Below are 16,905 nucleotides of genomic sequence, written 5' to 3' on the forward strand. Positions count from 1 at the left end.
AAAACATGAATAACATTTGACAAAACATTTCATACCAAAGATGCTAAACAACTAGAAAATTGTATTTACGTACGTTTTCATGACCAATCAAAGCTTTCATCAGAAGGTCAAATTACTAATAGAACCAGACATCTAAGAACGTTAAATTTTGGTACATTAAAAACTCACACCATAAAAATTTCATCATTAAAATAAATTTATATAAAATAGTTTTTCTTTTTTTGATTAAATATTTGGTTCATAAATGCTTTTTAATATAAATTTTAGACAAACATTTAACATTGAAAAATGATTGTTGGGTAAAAAATTGTTTCAAGGTAAACTCATAATATCACACTGGTGACAAGGATATGTATAACATATAAAATGTTTAACAAACATATATATCCAGAGCATATTCAGAAAGATACTTATTTGACTAGATGTAATATGTCAGCAATTACAGCTCCTTTGTTGCGGTTGAGGATTTTTTTCATCTAATTGAACACCTGGAGCACCTCGACGTCGACCGGGCAGAGAACTGATGTCCACAGTTTTTTGAATACGCATCATCACCATCTCCAATAAAGTATCAAAAGCTTTGGTAACATTTTGTCCAGTTAGAGCACTGGTCTCAAAATATGGCAATCTAGAAAAAGAAATAACGTAATTAAGTTATAACATAAAATAGTCAGTGTTCCTTCTGAAATTAGGAATTTTCCCTGTACATATTATACACAATATATTAAGAGGAAACACAATTACTCTGCTCTCATATGAGCTATATTGGGCTAATTATACTAGTTTTAATTGCTAGAAAAACTTAGAGCAAAAAAAGAAAAGCTGAACTCACATAAATAATGCTATAGTAAATGAAATAGTTAAGTATAGCTGAAATATCATTCTTAAATATCACATAAATTGTAGTTAAAAACAAAGTTGTAGTTAAAATCCTTAAAAACAGAGTGGTCACCATTTTTTAAAAGACGAAAATAAGAAACGAAATTCATCGCATTTTCCCTGTTATTTTAGGTGAATTAAATTCTCTGTATTCTCCAGGTTTTTTCCTATTCCCCCTGTGGAGTGGCAACCCTAACAGTATTAAAAAATTTCCTGATTTTAAACATTTATTTTCCTGTTATATGTATCAAAATACAGTTGAACCTCAACAAAACGAACTTCATAAACACAAATTTTTTGATATTATAAAAAATTCTGAATTCTCGATACATTTGCTACGGGGCTTTTGGAGCTATTCTCATTATGCTGTGCCACACTTTTTCAACTATTTTTCACCCTCTCCCTTATTACAAAGTATAGCACTTCACCTTATCCTCTACCTTTCACTGTCATATTGAATTACATAAACATATGAAAAATACTAAAAAACATAAAATTAATTGTGTTAAAATATTTAATTAGCTGATTCCTAATTTAAACATAAATGTGAAGTGTTACACTTTTTGTAACCTACCCTCCTCATTGTCCCAATTTCTAAATCCTCCTCTCTTCTCTCTAAGTGTGACATCATTTACGGACATCCCTTATGCAGATGATTAAAAAAAAAAACAGCTCATTTAGCTGAATATATTTCTCAGTGACCTTCCATTTAATGAAATATTTTGGATCACTCAAAATGTTCTCTAACAAACTATAAATCAAATCAACTTTCTTGAATAATTTTAAGAACAATTTCTGAAAACCCCAATAAGAAAAAAAAATTGCTTGACAAATTGTCTTAAAAAGAGATTTGAGAGATGGATCTGCACATAAGAAGAATAACCACCAATAAATTTCAAAAGAACTTGCTTATTTAATAAATACAAAAGAAATTTATACCAATAAGTATATAACTACTTTCAGGGATCCTACTCAATTTCAGAAAAACAAATTCCCTGAGTTTTGCAGGTATATCAGGATTATTTCAATTAAAATCCAGACTATAATTTATCTATACCATGAAGTTATTTTATCAGAAAACTAAAATGTTTATATTTGTAATGTCAAATAAGCATTAGATTTTGCGAGCAAAAAAATATCCTTGAATGAGGATACAAGCACAGAAGTTACACTAAAATGTTAAATTTTTTACAACAAATAATTGCATTAAAAGTTAGAATTATTTAACTTGAATTTCAATAAATGATTACTGTTACTGACAGTTCTGTGACCGGTTATTTTTCAGGTATGATGTGAAAAATTTCCTGGTTTTTGGAAAAATTGGAACCTTCCCTGCTTTTAAGAGTACAAATAAAATTCTTTGACAATTATAGGTTTTCCTTGTTCTCCCTGACCCGTGGGAACACCGTACTGTAATTTTGCAGTGTGTGATGACTATCAAAATTATTTAAGGAGGCTTATAACACCGGAAGATATTTCAGAAGAGGAAGATGATGACACAGAAGAATTTCAGCTTAATATCAAATGAGGAAAAAAAGATATTCATATTATTTGAAGTACATGTATATGGTAAATAAACTTAACTCAGTGGCACAACAGCCCATAGAGGGTGTGCCCATCTCAGTTTTCTTGACCTTGGGCTCTGGGGTGCAAGGGCAGATGTTCCAGCCAGGTGGTCAGCCGAAAGCGGAACCCCCAGTGTTTAGTTCCCAAGCAAGCTTGGTACTCATTTATCGACCCACTGAAGGGATGAAAGGCTGACTCAACCTTGTCCAGCCATAGGATCGAACCCAGGACCTGTGGCAAGGAAGCGTGAAGCGCTACCACTCAGCCACCGGGCGTTACATGTATATGGTATACAACTTTTAAAATGTCACTGCAGTCATTTGTTTGACTAAATATTTAAAAATACTGAATTAAAGCACTTGATTTTCAATATCTGAAATTTTTCGTGTGAGTCTTCAAGTTTGTGATAGCGAGGTTTGATGGTATAGGTATAAATGTATAAGTCTAAGGTATTAATAATATTGCGACTCTACAAAAATTGAGGTAATGCATTGGTATAAAAACTAAGCAGATAAATAATAGTAACATTAAACTTAGTAGATACATTTTAAAAATCATCACAACAGTACAATATGAAATTTAATCTTTCAATTTCTCAGACAACTTCTTATAGTAAAATATTTCTGTTTTCATTTTTTTACCCGTTTCTATTAAAAGAGATATTAATTATAAAACTGAAAAATCAGGAAAGTTTCATGTTTTTTCATGACAGAAAAAAACTCTAAAGTCAGGTATATTTAATTTTTTCTACAAATCAAGAAAAATGGGCAACTATGCATATATTTATTTATGCTACTATGTAGTAATTTTGTGGTACAATTACTTTTTTATGACCTAATTTCAGTCACATGTTTCACTTTTATAATTTAATTTCAGTCACATTATCACAAAACAAACTTTGCTTTATTATTATGAAAAACAATGAAACATAGTGTAATTTAGTAAACTATAAAAAAAGGCTATTTGTTTTGGACATTAAGAACTCTGTTCAGGAAATAATATATAAAGGGAAGATTAAAAGCTGAAACAAAGGCTATACCTTTCTAAATAATTGTTGATTTTCTAACCAAAAATATCAAAATATAAAGCAATTTCAATAAAAATGAGTCAGTTTTGTAAAACAATATATTCTTATTTTCATAGAAGAAGCTATAAAAATTTGAACAAGTATTTTATTTTATATTTAATAACCATCCTTGAACAGCGAACCCAATTTTTGGTTTATGACTTCTAATGTTCAACTCAGTAGCCTTGTAATTTTGAGCCAATCCAGAAGACAAGGAAACTCCTAGATCAGTACCCCCAGGTATATGATTTGTTATGGGAACATGGAGGACTTTGAGACTTGATAGATTTAACGTGCATCAGTCAACATTTACTACACGGGGAGTCGTCGGTTGACGGAGATCGAACCAACGACCTCTTAGACATGGACCCAAAACCCTACCAACCAGGCTATCCCAGACCTTTGAACAAGTATTGATGAGAAGGATATTCACCCGTATTTCTCGGCTTCTTCTCTAATTTTTTCCTCTTTCATGAATCTTGTTTCTTCAAGGTCTGCCTTGTTTCCACAAAGGACAATGTCTGGATTGTCGCAATATGCATGTGTTTTCAATTGTTCCAGCCAATTGCGTACATTTAAAAACGATTGTTCGCTAGAGAGGTCAAAGAGAATAAGAAATCCCATACAATCCCTATAAAATGCAGTAGTGAGGCTTCGAAATCTGCAAAATAAGTTAATAGAAAATATTAATCAATATTTAATTAAAATCTTTATAAATGGAAAAAAATTAAGCATCTCATTATACGAATATTTATTAAAACTTTTTTAAAACACAATCACAAAAAACTAAAGCTATATGTTTGGAGGAAAATGTACATTCGCTTATCTAGCAGTTAGTAATATAATCAAAGATGGCAAAGTTTCCTTCACTGAGAAAAAAACTGTCCCTGGAATGAATAGGTTCCTTCAAACCCAAGTGTAAGAAATGGAAGCTTTTTTTCAAACAAAATATCAAAAATTAAAAAATTTAAAAAAAAAATATGAATCTTAAATGAATATTTATCAAAATTTAATGTACAAAAAACTAAAGCTATATGTTTGTATAAACTGTGTTTATAATGGTTAACATATAATGGTTTGTATAAACCAAACCATTAAATTTATTTGACAGAAAATTTTGATGCTTTCTATATGGAGCAACGTTGGTCCACCTTATATGGTGCCCCTGAAAGAGTGGCCAACAAATCTTCCCTGTAAATGCCCCAATTGATGAACACAGGTGGGCATTGGAAATTTAAAAAAAAAATATATACAGAGTATACATTTTATATACATACTACTACCTCAGAGTGGGGTAAAGTGGGTATAGTTCTAAAGTTAGTATATATTTCACTAAAAGACATATATAAATATTTCATTTACGAAGGCATAACAAGAATTTTTACAAGGGGTTCTGGTAACTATTACCAAAAAAGTGGTTTTAGTTGCACTTAAAATAACTAAATAAAAAATAATATATTCATGATTAAAAATTTCATTTAAAATTTTTTATAACTATGAAAATATGCATTTTAAGTGGGAAATATGCAAATAGAGAGTTTGTAACATATTGCAAAATTATTTACTTCAGAGATGGTTGCAAACCCGACTATTTCAAATTGTTAATTGCTTAAACATGTGCAATATTGTAAGATTCCCAAATTCAATAAAACAGGGAAACTAAATGCAATAAAAGTTTAACAAATAAAATTTTTGTTTGAAAAAAAAACAAGAAACAAATAACTAGAATTGTGAGATTAACACATTCAACAATACATAGAACCTAAATGCAATAAAAGTTTAAATAATTACTTGTTTGAAAAAAAAAAGTAGCGAATAACTAGAATTATGAGATTAACACATTCAATAAAAATTAGAAATTAAATGCTATAAAAGTTTTAATTAATTGCTTGTTTGGAAAAAAAACAAGCAACGGATAAATAGAATTATACCTTTCTTGCCCTGCTGTATCCCATAGTTGTAAATGAACTCTCTGACTACGGCCAGCAATGCCTTCTGAGTGTTGGGATCGATAAACCTGAAATGCAATGGTTATAATTAGCAATTAAGATTACAGACATTTAAATTATTAATAAATATCACCTAGTCACAACCAAAATGGAGTAAAGAATTTGCTATTAATTGAAATTTGAAGTAGAAAGTTACATATTTTGTTTGAGAAATAAAATTTTTGGTATGAAATTTGTTGAGTATTTATCATAATATAATAACAAGCATGTCACGAATTTTCCAGAAAAAAAGTTACAAAATTGAGTTTAGCACAGCCTGTGTAAGTCGACCACTTTTCTCTGGGATAACAATTTGATAGTCTATTTAAATAAAGTGGTCAAGTTATAACAGTGAAATAAATTTTTTTTTTGTCAGTTTGGTATTTGATCATTAGGATTAACTTACTAAGATGGTCAATTTAATAAATTTCACTATATGTAGTCAGACGAGTGCATTGTATTGGTTTATGTACTAACAATATTTTGATTATACAGATAGCATTTTATAAAAAAAACTAGATATATATCATTGTACAATGACAATGAATGTTTCTAATAAAATTTAAAAATATTATGACGTTTTTTCTACAAATTGAAACTTCAATGCTCTTTTATTCAAATGTATTTCAGCACTTTTTGCTGTGTAAAAATTATTAAGTATTAAATAACATATAATAAATAATTTGTGGTTGATTTAGCAATTCTAGTAAACTATATATAACAGTTACAGCTTTTAATTTTATGCAATACAGATTTGATATTTATGAATTTCATATCATAACATCAGAATAAAACTTGCATCACAACCAAATTTAAATAAAGTTAGTTTTTTTTCACCAGAGCCTCGATAAACAATAACAACAATGACTTTTTAAAAAAGTCACAAAGAATTAAACTTACAAATTTAAAATTTCATCAAATAATGTTTTAAATTACTATATTGTTTTGCAAAAAGCATAATAGTTTACTTATGTATGCCATGGTTTTGTAAGATGAAAAAAGTTTTACACATAAATATTTAACATACGTACATATTTTTTTTCACATAAAAATTGTAAAATACATTTACTCTGCATGTTAACATAAAAGGTAATAAGTTTAACATACCACATGGAATGGAAAAAAGAATTCAATTTAAGAATTAATACTGTTAATACTAATTAAGAATTAATACTAATGTAATTAATTTAAGAATTAATACATTTTTTACCTTCTTAATAGCTTTTGCAACTCGTCTAAAAAGCCTAAACAAAAAACCTTCACTTTTAATGAATTTAAAATAAATAAATTTAGATGAAAAAAATTGACAAATACTAGTATACTATGAATGAACTTAAAAACAGTAAGTATCAAGAAATAATATATTATGATCATAATTTTCTGTAGAAACGAATAATTCAGTAAAACATAATTTTAGGTACAAGTTATAAAAGTGATCTCTTATTTAAACCTTAAGTTGAACCTTTCAGTTTAATAAAATTATAATGCAGTTTTTAAAAAATAAAGCAGGCATTGAATGGGAAACAGTAGACCCTTGTAAGTTAAATAAAATAGTGATAATTAACAGAAAGAAACGTAATTATTACCTTTATTACAAGTACATGCATAACCATTAAGTGATTAAAAGATACATGTTGTGATTTAACAAATTAATCCACTTCAAATGAGCTATTTAAATATTTTTCATATGTGTTAAAAAAATTCTTTATAAAATCTAGTAATCATCCTATTACTTCTAACAATTTAAGAAAAGTTAGCCTTTTTTTGAGGGAAAAAACAAGTTAAAGAACATCTTTAGGGGTGAAAGTGCTAAGTATTGAAAATAAGATTTTCATTTTTATACATATTTGTTTTTAAAAATAAAAATTAACTTTTTTAAATTTTAAAAAAATTTAAAATTGTAATGCTTGTCAGAGTTGTAAAAAAAACTAAGCAGTATAATCCATAAAAAGATTTTTATATTAAATTCACAAATTTTGTTCCTTAGATTAAATGTTTGGTTTGTTACATTAAATATTTAATCGCTGGATAATAATATTATTAATTACATAAATAACAGTAAAATAAATATACTAGATAGATAAATTATCTTATAATTAGTAACATTAAAACACAGCTCTTTAGAAAGCAATATCAACAGACACTTTAATCTTTTTGAATCGAAATTCAGAAGACCTCAATTACAATTGCCTTAATTTCAAATACGATAGATTAAAACACAATTGAGGCAAATAATTGGAAGTGTTAGTAAGTTTTTTTTAAAAATTTTTTAACAAAAGTTATTACAATGAAGCACACAGTAACTTTTAAATGGTTTAATATAGAAATATACAGCTGAAAATGATTTTGCTTGCAAGGGTTGCAATGAATTCAGTTTCCTTGTCAGTAAGCAATAAATTATTCAATTCTTAGTACGATAAGATCAATTTGTCTTAAAAATTAAAATACAACAAATTGAGTAAATTGTTAAGTATTTGTATAATACTTTCAAGTAAAACTCAACTTTTTTACAACATGCTAACTGAAATAGTTTTTACACATATTTGTTAAGTTCTAAAACTTGTTAATTTGTGCTCTGAAAGACAATTGGAAAAGTGAAATTTGGAGAATTGAAACTAGATTACTGTGTATTGAACCATAAGTTTTTTAATGCTAATTTTTTCAACATTTTATAATTTAAAAAATTGAGAACTTTTTTGTTGTTGTTTAATTTTAGATTGCTTTCCTGTTTTAACTAAACTCTAAAATGAATCATGTTAACGGAATGTTTCGAATGTTCCCTTATTATCGCTTTTTTCTTATACGGTTAAACACATAACTAGTAACATTGAATACCATAATTCTGAACGTTAAAGTTATATTTCAGAACTAAAAACAATTTTTTGTTTGTTTTTTGCTTGATTTTTTTATAAGCTTTTTTTTATCAGCTTTTTTTTATCAGAGCTTTTATTACGAGAGAATTTTTTAAAGAGCATTTTTTACAGAGCATTTCTAATGAACATTAATCTTTCATGGTCACCTTTTTTCTAAAAATATGGCAATATGAAAAAGTTAAATTAAAATTTTAAGTATTAAATCTATCTTTTAAAAATTAAGAACGATTTTTGTTTTGGTTTCTACCAAGCTTTTTCTTTTTAAAAAAATTACGTTTTTATAGATGATTTTTTTTAATGATATGACATTTAGGAGGTTCTCTATTAGACTTCAATCTTCCCATTTTTTTGAAAATACTGTACAATTATAAAACTGAAATGCTTAGATTTAAAATTTTCTTTTAAAAAGGAAGATAGATTTTTATTTTTCCTATTTTGCTTTTGCATATAATCTTTGTTTTCATAAGCGTTTTATGATAGCGCTGCATACTTAAAAGTTTTTCTGATAGATGTTATCTCTTTAAATGTTTCATGGATAAATTTTTTTCCCCGAAAAATATTATTTTAGCAATAAAGTTTCTGTTTCAGAATTAAGAAACTATTTTTTTCCATTTCTTTTTTTCTTTCTAAATTTTTTTAATAGCTGTTAGCCAGTTTTTTCCTTATCTTAACTATTTTTAAGTATTGTAATATCTAATTATCTTTATTACCCTAAATATTTCTAATACCCTAAATATAATATTTTGTTACATTACCCTATACCAATAATCCAGCAAAGTTTTGATTATTTTTCAATAATGACTAAACTTATTTCTACATAAAATATAACTTTTTAATGATTTCTTCTTAAAAGAAAAATGATTGTATTCGGACGATTTTTTAGCCAACTATTCGGTATGTGGCTGATTTTTTTGGCCAAATATTCAGTATTCGGAAAAATCGCTATTACATCCCTACTTTATAGTTTAATTATCAGATATTATAAAATAAATTTTTTTTTTTTTTTTTTTTTGTGTTCAGGAATGACAAATAGTAGTAGTAATTTTTTCCAGTAGCAAATACAATTCCTTTTAAAAGAAATGCAAAATATAAAATTAAATTTATATTTTACAAGCAATATTTATTTTCAAAAACTAAAATAACATACAGTGGATTTAGTCGAAGTAAAGAGGTGAACAATCACAACGTATAAATGTAATTATAATATTTCTTCAAATGAAATTAATGCTATCATACTATGTGCAAAATACAGGTTTGTTTTCAAATATAAAATGTTTGGATTGTAACCAAATTTAGATAGGATTTGTGCTAAAAATTAAGAGGCCATTAAAAAAATTAGGTATTAGAATTTTCTATAATACAGAAGAAGGAATTAAAATCCTCATGTAATTGACTTAGCATTTTTTGAAAAATTTTTACTTCAAAATAACACGTTTATGACAAAATTCCTCTGTTTATAAATTATATCAATGTATGGTTGACTATGTAAAGCACAGATGGCGCTGGGGGTAAAAATTTATCCTAGGATTTCCGGGTTACTACTTTTGACCAGGGCCGGCTTATGCATGTCGCGGCCCCTAGGCAATGCTCGTCTCGCCCCCTCCCCCCCCGTCTTCTAACTTCCTAACATATTTTTTCGCTAACACAACAGTTTATTCATAATTATGCTGTTTTTTACTACATAGGTATATTATCACATTATTCAATAAAAAAATTGAATCAAACGAAAAGAATATAAGTAATTAATATATGCATTTAAAAAAAAATCATACAATAAGCTTAAATATTAACTCTTCTAACTTTTTTTGTTACAAAATCGTTCAAGACATCCTGAAAGTTAACCTTTTCCAATACATAATTTTCAATTGCCATTATGGTCAATGAATTTAAACGGTTTTGAGACATAGTTGAATGAAGACAGTTTTTAATTAATTTCAATTTGGAAAAGTTTCGTTTTTCAAGCATGTTGTGTTAAAAAAGCTGCTCTTGCTGTATAGTCATCTGATTAGTCAGTGTTAAAATTACCGCGATAAAATTGCTTGCGATTATATTACTGCGTTATACATGAACTAACTACCATAATATTAATATCTAATTTGGAATGCGTTCAGAAATGTACTAAAATAGCGTCGATGTAATGTACAGAGCAAGACAATCGTCATTGAAATTTCGAATTACATTTTTACTGTTTAAGAAACATTGTCAATTTTTTTCTCTGTAGCACAGGGCCCCTGAACGTGGCGGGGCCCCTAGGCAGTTGCCTACAGTGCCTAATGGATAAAACAGCCCTGCTTTTGACTGATTTTTACGCCTAAGCTTGAAAAAACGCACCATCCAATATTATTATACTTATATTGTCTTCTATATAATACATTCCTTCAATTTAACTTTCAATGAAACAAACAAATAAATTTGGAAAACTCTGCAAGCTTGCTATAATGCTATCTAAAAAATAACAAACAGTGCCATTTCACACAAATATGGCCAAATAAAGGATAAAACTCAAAACATGGCTAATCTTACACTTTATTTATGCTGTGATATTAATCTTGTTAAATTTGTTTTAGGCTCACGATCTGTTATAATTTATAAATTACAGAAAACTCTTATGAATGGAAAAATTATGCATAAATTTAAACACAAATCCCAAAAATAAAACTTTCTATAATATTAAGCCTCTTCACCTACGACTCATAAGCATAACATAAGCAGAGTGATACACCAGAAGTTTCTAAATTTCTTCAGGTTTTAGGAAGCTTGCTACTGTTTACATTTAGTCAACCATACATAATTAACTTATAACAGGGTGCGTAGCCAAATCTTTGAATCAAAAATAAGCACTTTTTAAAAAATTTTCAAGCACTCAAAAAATTCATATTCAATTAATGATATTATTGAAGAACAAAAACTTTTATAAACAGTTTTAGCGTTAAAAAAACCCGAAAAGAAACGGGCGTAAATCGAAACAATCAGTACTTTCCCACATCACCGAGTGAATTCTACTTGACCCAGAACTCAGAACAAAAGTACCCTTACTCCCTACGTCAAAAAAAAGTGTTAGAAGTAAAATAAAATAAACAAGAACAAAATTAAAATAAATTAAAAAGAAAAACATTTCATAAGGATCTGATATTCTCTATCCGAATTGGAGCACTCGGGTTTCGGTTTCAAGTGTGCGCGCATGCGCAAGTCATAACGTGGGTACGACATGAACAAACGATTACGTAGCAAACTCCCCATTTTTCGTGAAATGCATGGGATCCACCAGATATCACTGAAGTGGAAAAGAAAATTTTTTTTTTGGAAAAAAAGCACTTTTTAAAAACNGGACGCTGAAAAAGATTTTATAAATTGGTAGTAAAATAACAATTATAGTTGGAAATATATTTCAAAAAGTAAATTACTTAACATTTAAGAGCGGAATAAGGTGATCGTATCTACATATTTTTTTAATTGTTGATATGCATGGTAGATTGAAAAAAATTTTGAAACAATAAATTAAAAATTCAATACGTCAAAACGTTATAATGTTGCTACTACTAATAATTTTTTTTTTCTCAACGGCCATGCAAGTTGGCAGGTGTGCAAATTGTCGTTATGGTTACAACCACATTTTATTTTTATCACAGCCTCATTATAAGTACTATATATAGTATAAGGCAGGGGTGGCGAACCTTCATGCACCAACGTGCCCTTTTTTCTAAAATATATTTTAATGAGGTCATAGACGTGCCGACAAATAGTTTTGACTTTGTGATTATTGGGTAAATAATAATACTAAATTTTATCAACTCAAAACTCTTTATTTACTACGAAAAAATGTTATTCTCAACTTTTGCAATGTCTCAGCATACGCGTAATTCAACTTAAAGTAACATCAGTGTGACTTCTGTTGTTGCAGATTACATGATAAATAACTTATATTAGGGTTATAAGATATTAGTTTAAGCAGAACTGTTATATTTTTTGCTAGTTATTTATTGCTCGTTTGTTTTTTTGCGGTTATTAATTGCTTTTTTGGCTTTAATTGTTCTTTTTTTGTGAATTTTAATTGAATTGTTAATATGCTTCATAGTAAACTGTGTGATTGGTGGCGTGCCCAAAATATTGTGTCGCGTGCCACTGGTTCGCCATCCCTGCCCTATACCAATAATCTAGCTAAGTTTTAATTATTTTTCAATAATGACTAAACTTATTTCTACATAAAAATGATATTTACTAATGATTTTTTCTTAAAAGAAAAATGTTGGTATTCCGCCGATTTATTAGCCAAATATTCTGTATTCGGCTGATTTTTTTGGCCGAATATTCAGTATTCGGCCAAATCACTATTACATCCCTACTTTATTGTTTAAAACATTAGACATTATAAAATTTAACATTAGATTTTTCGTGTTCAGGAATGGCAATGTTTAGTAGTAATGTATTCCAGTAGCATGCTTGTATTCAAGTAAGCATGTAATGTATTCAAGTAGTAATGTTTTCCAGTAGCAAATACAATTCTTTTTAAAAGTAATGCAAAATATAAAATTAAATTAATATTTTACAAGTAATATTTATCTTCAAAAATTAGGTACTAAGAGTTTTCTATAATTTAGTAGAAAGAACTAAAATCCTCATGTCATTGACTTAATAGTATCTGAATAATATTGACTTAAAATGACATATTTATGCCAAATTCCTCTCTTTATAGATTATATCAATAAGTAACTTATAAATACAATTTGAATATTAGTCGTGTTAACTATAGTTTTGAGAAATTTAGGGATTAGGAAAAAGTGTACATAAACTTACAACTCTCTTCTCACTAAAATCAATGCCTACGGTGGATATAAATTTCTTGTTAAAGACTCCATTTGTATACTGACAAAGTAGACTAGTTTTACCTACTCCAGAATCGCCAAGAGCAAGGAATTTGATTAAATAATCATAATCTGCAGTGGAACTGCCAGTCACATTGCTCATCACTAACTGAGAGAGAGAGAGAGAGAAAAAATGTAACATAAATTTCAATGTTGTCATAAATGAAATAACACTAAACATAAATTTCAAAATTTTTGTTTATCGAGCATCGATTTATATAAGATATAAGAACTAATAAATTATGTACAGTATACTCTCGATATCTTGAAAACCTCAGTTACGTTAAAAAAAATATTATATTTCTCCTTGAAATTATCTATCCAACTAATGTTAATTTGAATTCCTATGTCGAAGGGTTTCTTTTCAAAACCTTGTTAAGTTGAAATTTTCAACTCCTTCTTTTTGTTATACATTATTTAAATAAATGACCAATAAAATGAAATACAAAAATGGCTGAAAAATTATATGTAGTAACAAGAAATGTGTTAACTTGCTTTTATTTTTTATTACTCATCGTCTTGTGTCCACAAAAAAAAATTTGTAATCTTTAGCTGAAGTAGGGAAAAATTTGTCCATACATCTGCCTGGGTTGGCCTTTATTTACTTAGGGGATGGAAAAGTGAGAAAAAAAGAAAACAAGTAAAAATGCTTATCGCTACATTCCACTCTATAGATGGTTTTAAAAATCAGTATAAGTATTTATTTTGAAATAGACATTTCAAAATTTAAAAAAAAAAAAATGAAGAAAAAAAGTCAGTCGAAGACAGAAAAAAGTTGATAATATCCAACTTGCTCACTTTTTTAGTTCACTATAAAAGTTGAAAACAAAACAAAAGTTGACACAAAAAATAACATTATGCGTGTATAACAAGGCACAGGACGAACATTTCGTTCACTATATCCTGAAGTTCACTATAAACCGTGTTCACTAGAGCGGGGTTTGACCGTTTAAATCGATTCTTTTCTATTTAATGCATAATTTTTTTTGTCTTACTTTTGAAAATAAAATTATAACTGTTGTATTTAGACTTGTAGTCAATCATACATATTTAATAGTAGTTATTCTTATATTTTATGACTCTACTTTTTAGAGTAGCATTTTAGAATATATTTTTCTACTTTTTAGAACATATTTAGTTTTGAAGCTCATTATTTTGAAATTTTTTTAGTGTCCCTATGACTTTGGGATATGGAGAGTATACTGTATAAATAAAAAATAACAAACTATCTATTGCTATTAAAATTAATTTATTAAAATATTTTCCTTAAAATTATTGTGTCGATAAACAATATATTATGTAATTTGATTAAATAATGACTACTTTTTTTATAACACTTTGAATCACATCAGATTCTAAATTTCTAATATTTAAAGTGTTAGCTTTTGTGGTACTCCAAATAATATATCTGATATATCATATATTTGCCCTCATGCAAGACACTACTGACTATTTTAAATTCGTATGGGCTAAAATCTCATAAATATATTAAGAATTATTATACCTCAAAAACTATTTTAATGCATTTCATTTACTATCATCATCATAGTTGGCCAGACAGCCCAATGTGGGCCATTGCTTTACTCTGAAGGTTTCTCCATAATGACTTTTGATTTATCCCTGATTCTTTTCATTAATTGCAAGAAAATCTGACTCCACTGAGTCAACCCATCTCAACCGCGGCCTGATTTCTCATTAGTTTTAAAATCCGATATTTTTTTAATCGATATTACAGTTATTTATTATGCATTTAAGTAACCCCTTTTTGAGGAGTCCGATTTGTGTGATTTTGATGTCCATCTTTTTTATTTGACAATGGATTTCATGGTCTTTAATTATTTTTTTATTGTGATGATTCTTTATAAAATGCGAAGGAAATAATTTGTGCGTTACTCTCCCCCTCAACAAAATGTAAGAATGTCACTCATAATGTTAGAATAAAAAATTATTACAGGTTTTAATTAAAAAAAATTATACATTTTTTTGTAAGTACAGCATTTTGTTAATTATTTATTACATCAAATTAGTAATTATCAATAGTTAATTGGTAGTCATTAATTAAATTAGTAGCATATATGTTTGTTATTATCAAAAGTATCTTGCAGAGAGATATTAGTGCTAGACAGTTCTGTTGCAGATAGCTCGAAAAAATTCTGCCACAGGGATTGTGTGGCAACATCAAAAGAAAAATTTTCTTCAATAATTTGTTGGAAATATTTGCTAAATCAAGTGACTAAATTTCTGTATCTATGTTAGAATAAACAATTCAGTTTAGACAATTTTAAAGTAAAGACTGTAGTTCAAAGAAACTCATTATTTATGTAACTTATTTATAAATTATATGACACAAAAAAAATTATATTACCAGATGATGTTATAAGAAAATGTAATACTATTGAACTTTCAAGAAACAAAGATCTGGATAGCTGCTAAACTTTCCTAGACTAAGAAACCACCAGAGCACAAGACCTGAAATTTAACAAATTAATTTTAGAGGAAGTACATTTAATAAAATTTTATTGTATAATATTTTAAGCAGGCCCTTGCCCAGAAGTCACCATAACTTGGCGATTATTTTGGCAAAGGGGGCGACATAAAAATCTGTCTGTAGTTATTTTTTTTATTAAATAAGCTTTTAAAGTATTCAGACAAGCTTCACTTTTGTAGCAGAGACTGCTATAAAGTCCTTAATTATATGACTTTTATAAGAATATATTTATAAAGAGATTAATAAAATCCTTGATACATATCCATTTTCAAAGCATAGGTGATAAAGTTGCCAATTAAAAAACATTAAATTCAATTGTTTTTTTTAATGAAAATAAAAGAAATTAAAAGGAAAAATAAATAAAGCAGCTAAATTTACTTGTGTCAGCAAAATGGATAAATATCACGCGGTGCAACAATAAAAAATTATCTTGTTAATATTACCATAATTATATGATTTAATGTAGGATTTCAATAAAACAACTCTATTCACATGAAATTTTATCAAAATAATGCTCATATTTTAGATACACTCCTTAATCACGCCCAAAGGATATTATTAAGTACGATTTTAAACAAATAATGCACCACGAATTACAAATAATACGAGTATTTCTCGATATTTTGAAAAACAATGCAGTTAAAGGTCGAATTTTTAAATTTATCACAACATCTGCATTGACAAATTTTTATCCCATATACCTCGTCTCAAGAATATTTGACATCAGAAACCTAATTAATTTAATTCGTTTACAAATGTTTTCACTTTCTAAATCAAAAAAAGAAAAAAACAATTTAGCCTTCACAATTAGCAAGATAAGTATTTGGGTTTCCTTTAGCCATATCCGGTATTTCCAGACAATCTTGCAAGTCGTTAACTTAAAATATAGAAATAAAATAAGTACAGAGTAAAGGAAAAAATAGGTATCTGTTTGTACAAATTAATATGGAACAAATATAAAGAATAATATAAGATTTATAATGAAAATTCACTTCAATATGCAACAGTTGTTCACGCATTTCCCAAAATACAACAGGTGGATGATGACTGTTCGAAAAACAAAACAGAAATCTGAAATAAAAAGAAGTAAACAACGTGATATTTTTCTTCTATATGTGCTGCCATCTACTAAAGAGAAGTAAAAATATAGTTGCAAACCATTAACAAAATTGAAATTATTGCT

At 27.7% G+C, this 16,905-nt stretch overlaps 1 protein-coding gene across 2 annotated transcripts in view; it reads right to left on the minus strand.

Moving 5' to 3' along the window:
• Nucleotides 1–210: 210 nt before the first annotated feature.
• Nucleotides 211–16,905, minus strand: part of LOC107444993 (RAS oncogene family member Rab27) — a 46,151-nt gene continuing 29,456 nt past the window's right edge. Inside the window, exons 2-7 of one of the 2 annotated variants that reach the window (XM_071178343.1) lie at nt 16,715–16,793; nt 15,600–15,703; nt 13,167–13,343; nt 5,443–5,528; nt 3,945–4,172; nt 211–628 (exon numbers count right to left, since the gene is read on the minus strand). In XM_071178343.1, coding sequence (XP_071034444.1) covers nt 433–628; nt 3,945–4,172; nt 5,443–5,528; nt 13,167–13,337 — 681 coding nt within the window. In that variant the 5' untranslated portion in view covers nt 13,338–13,343; nt 15,600–15,703; nt 16,715–16,793 and the 3' untranslated portion in view covers nt 211–432. The remainder of the gene's footprint in view (nt 629–3,944; nt 4,173–5,442; nt 5,529–13,166; nt 13,344–15,599; nt 15,704–16,714; nt 16,794–16,905) is intronic. The other variant, XM_016059290.3, reaches the window with a different exon arrangement.

This window comes from Parasteatoda tepidariorum, chromosome 3, assembly GCF_043381705.1.
Source record: "Parasteatoda tepidariorum isolate YZ-2023 chromosome 3, CAS_Ptep_4.0, whole genome shotgun sequence".
NCBI classification, from domain to species: domain Eukaryota; kingdom Metazoa; phylum Arthropoda; class Arachnida; order Araneae; family Theridiidae; genus Parasteatoda; species Parasteatoda tepidariorum.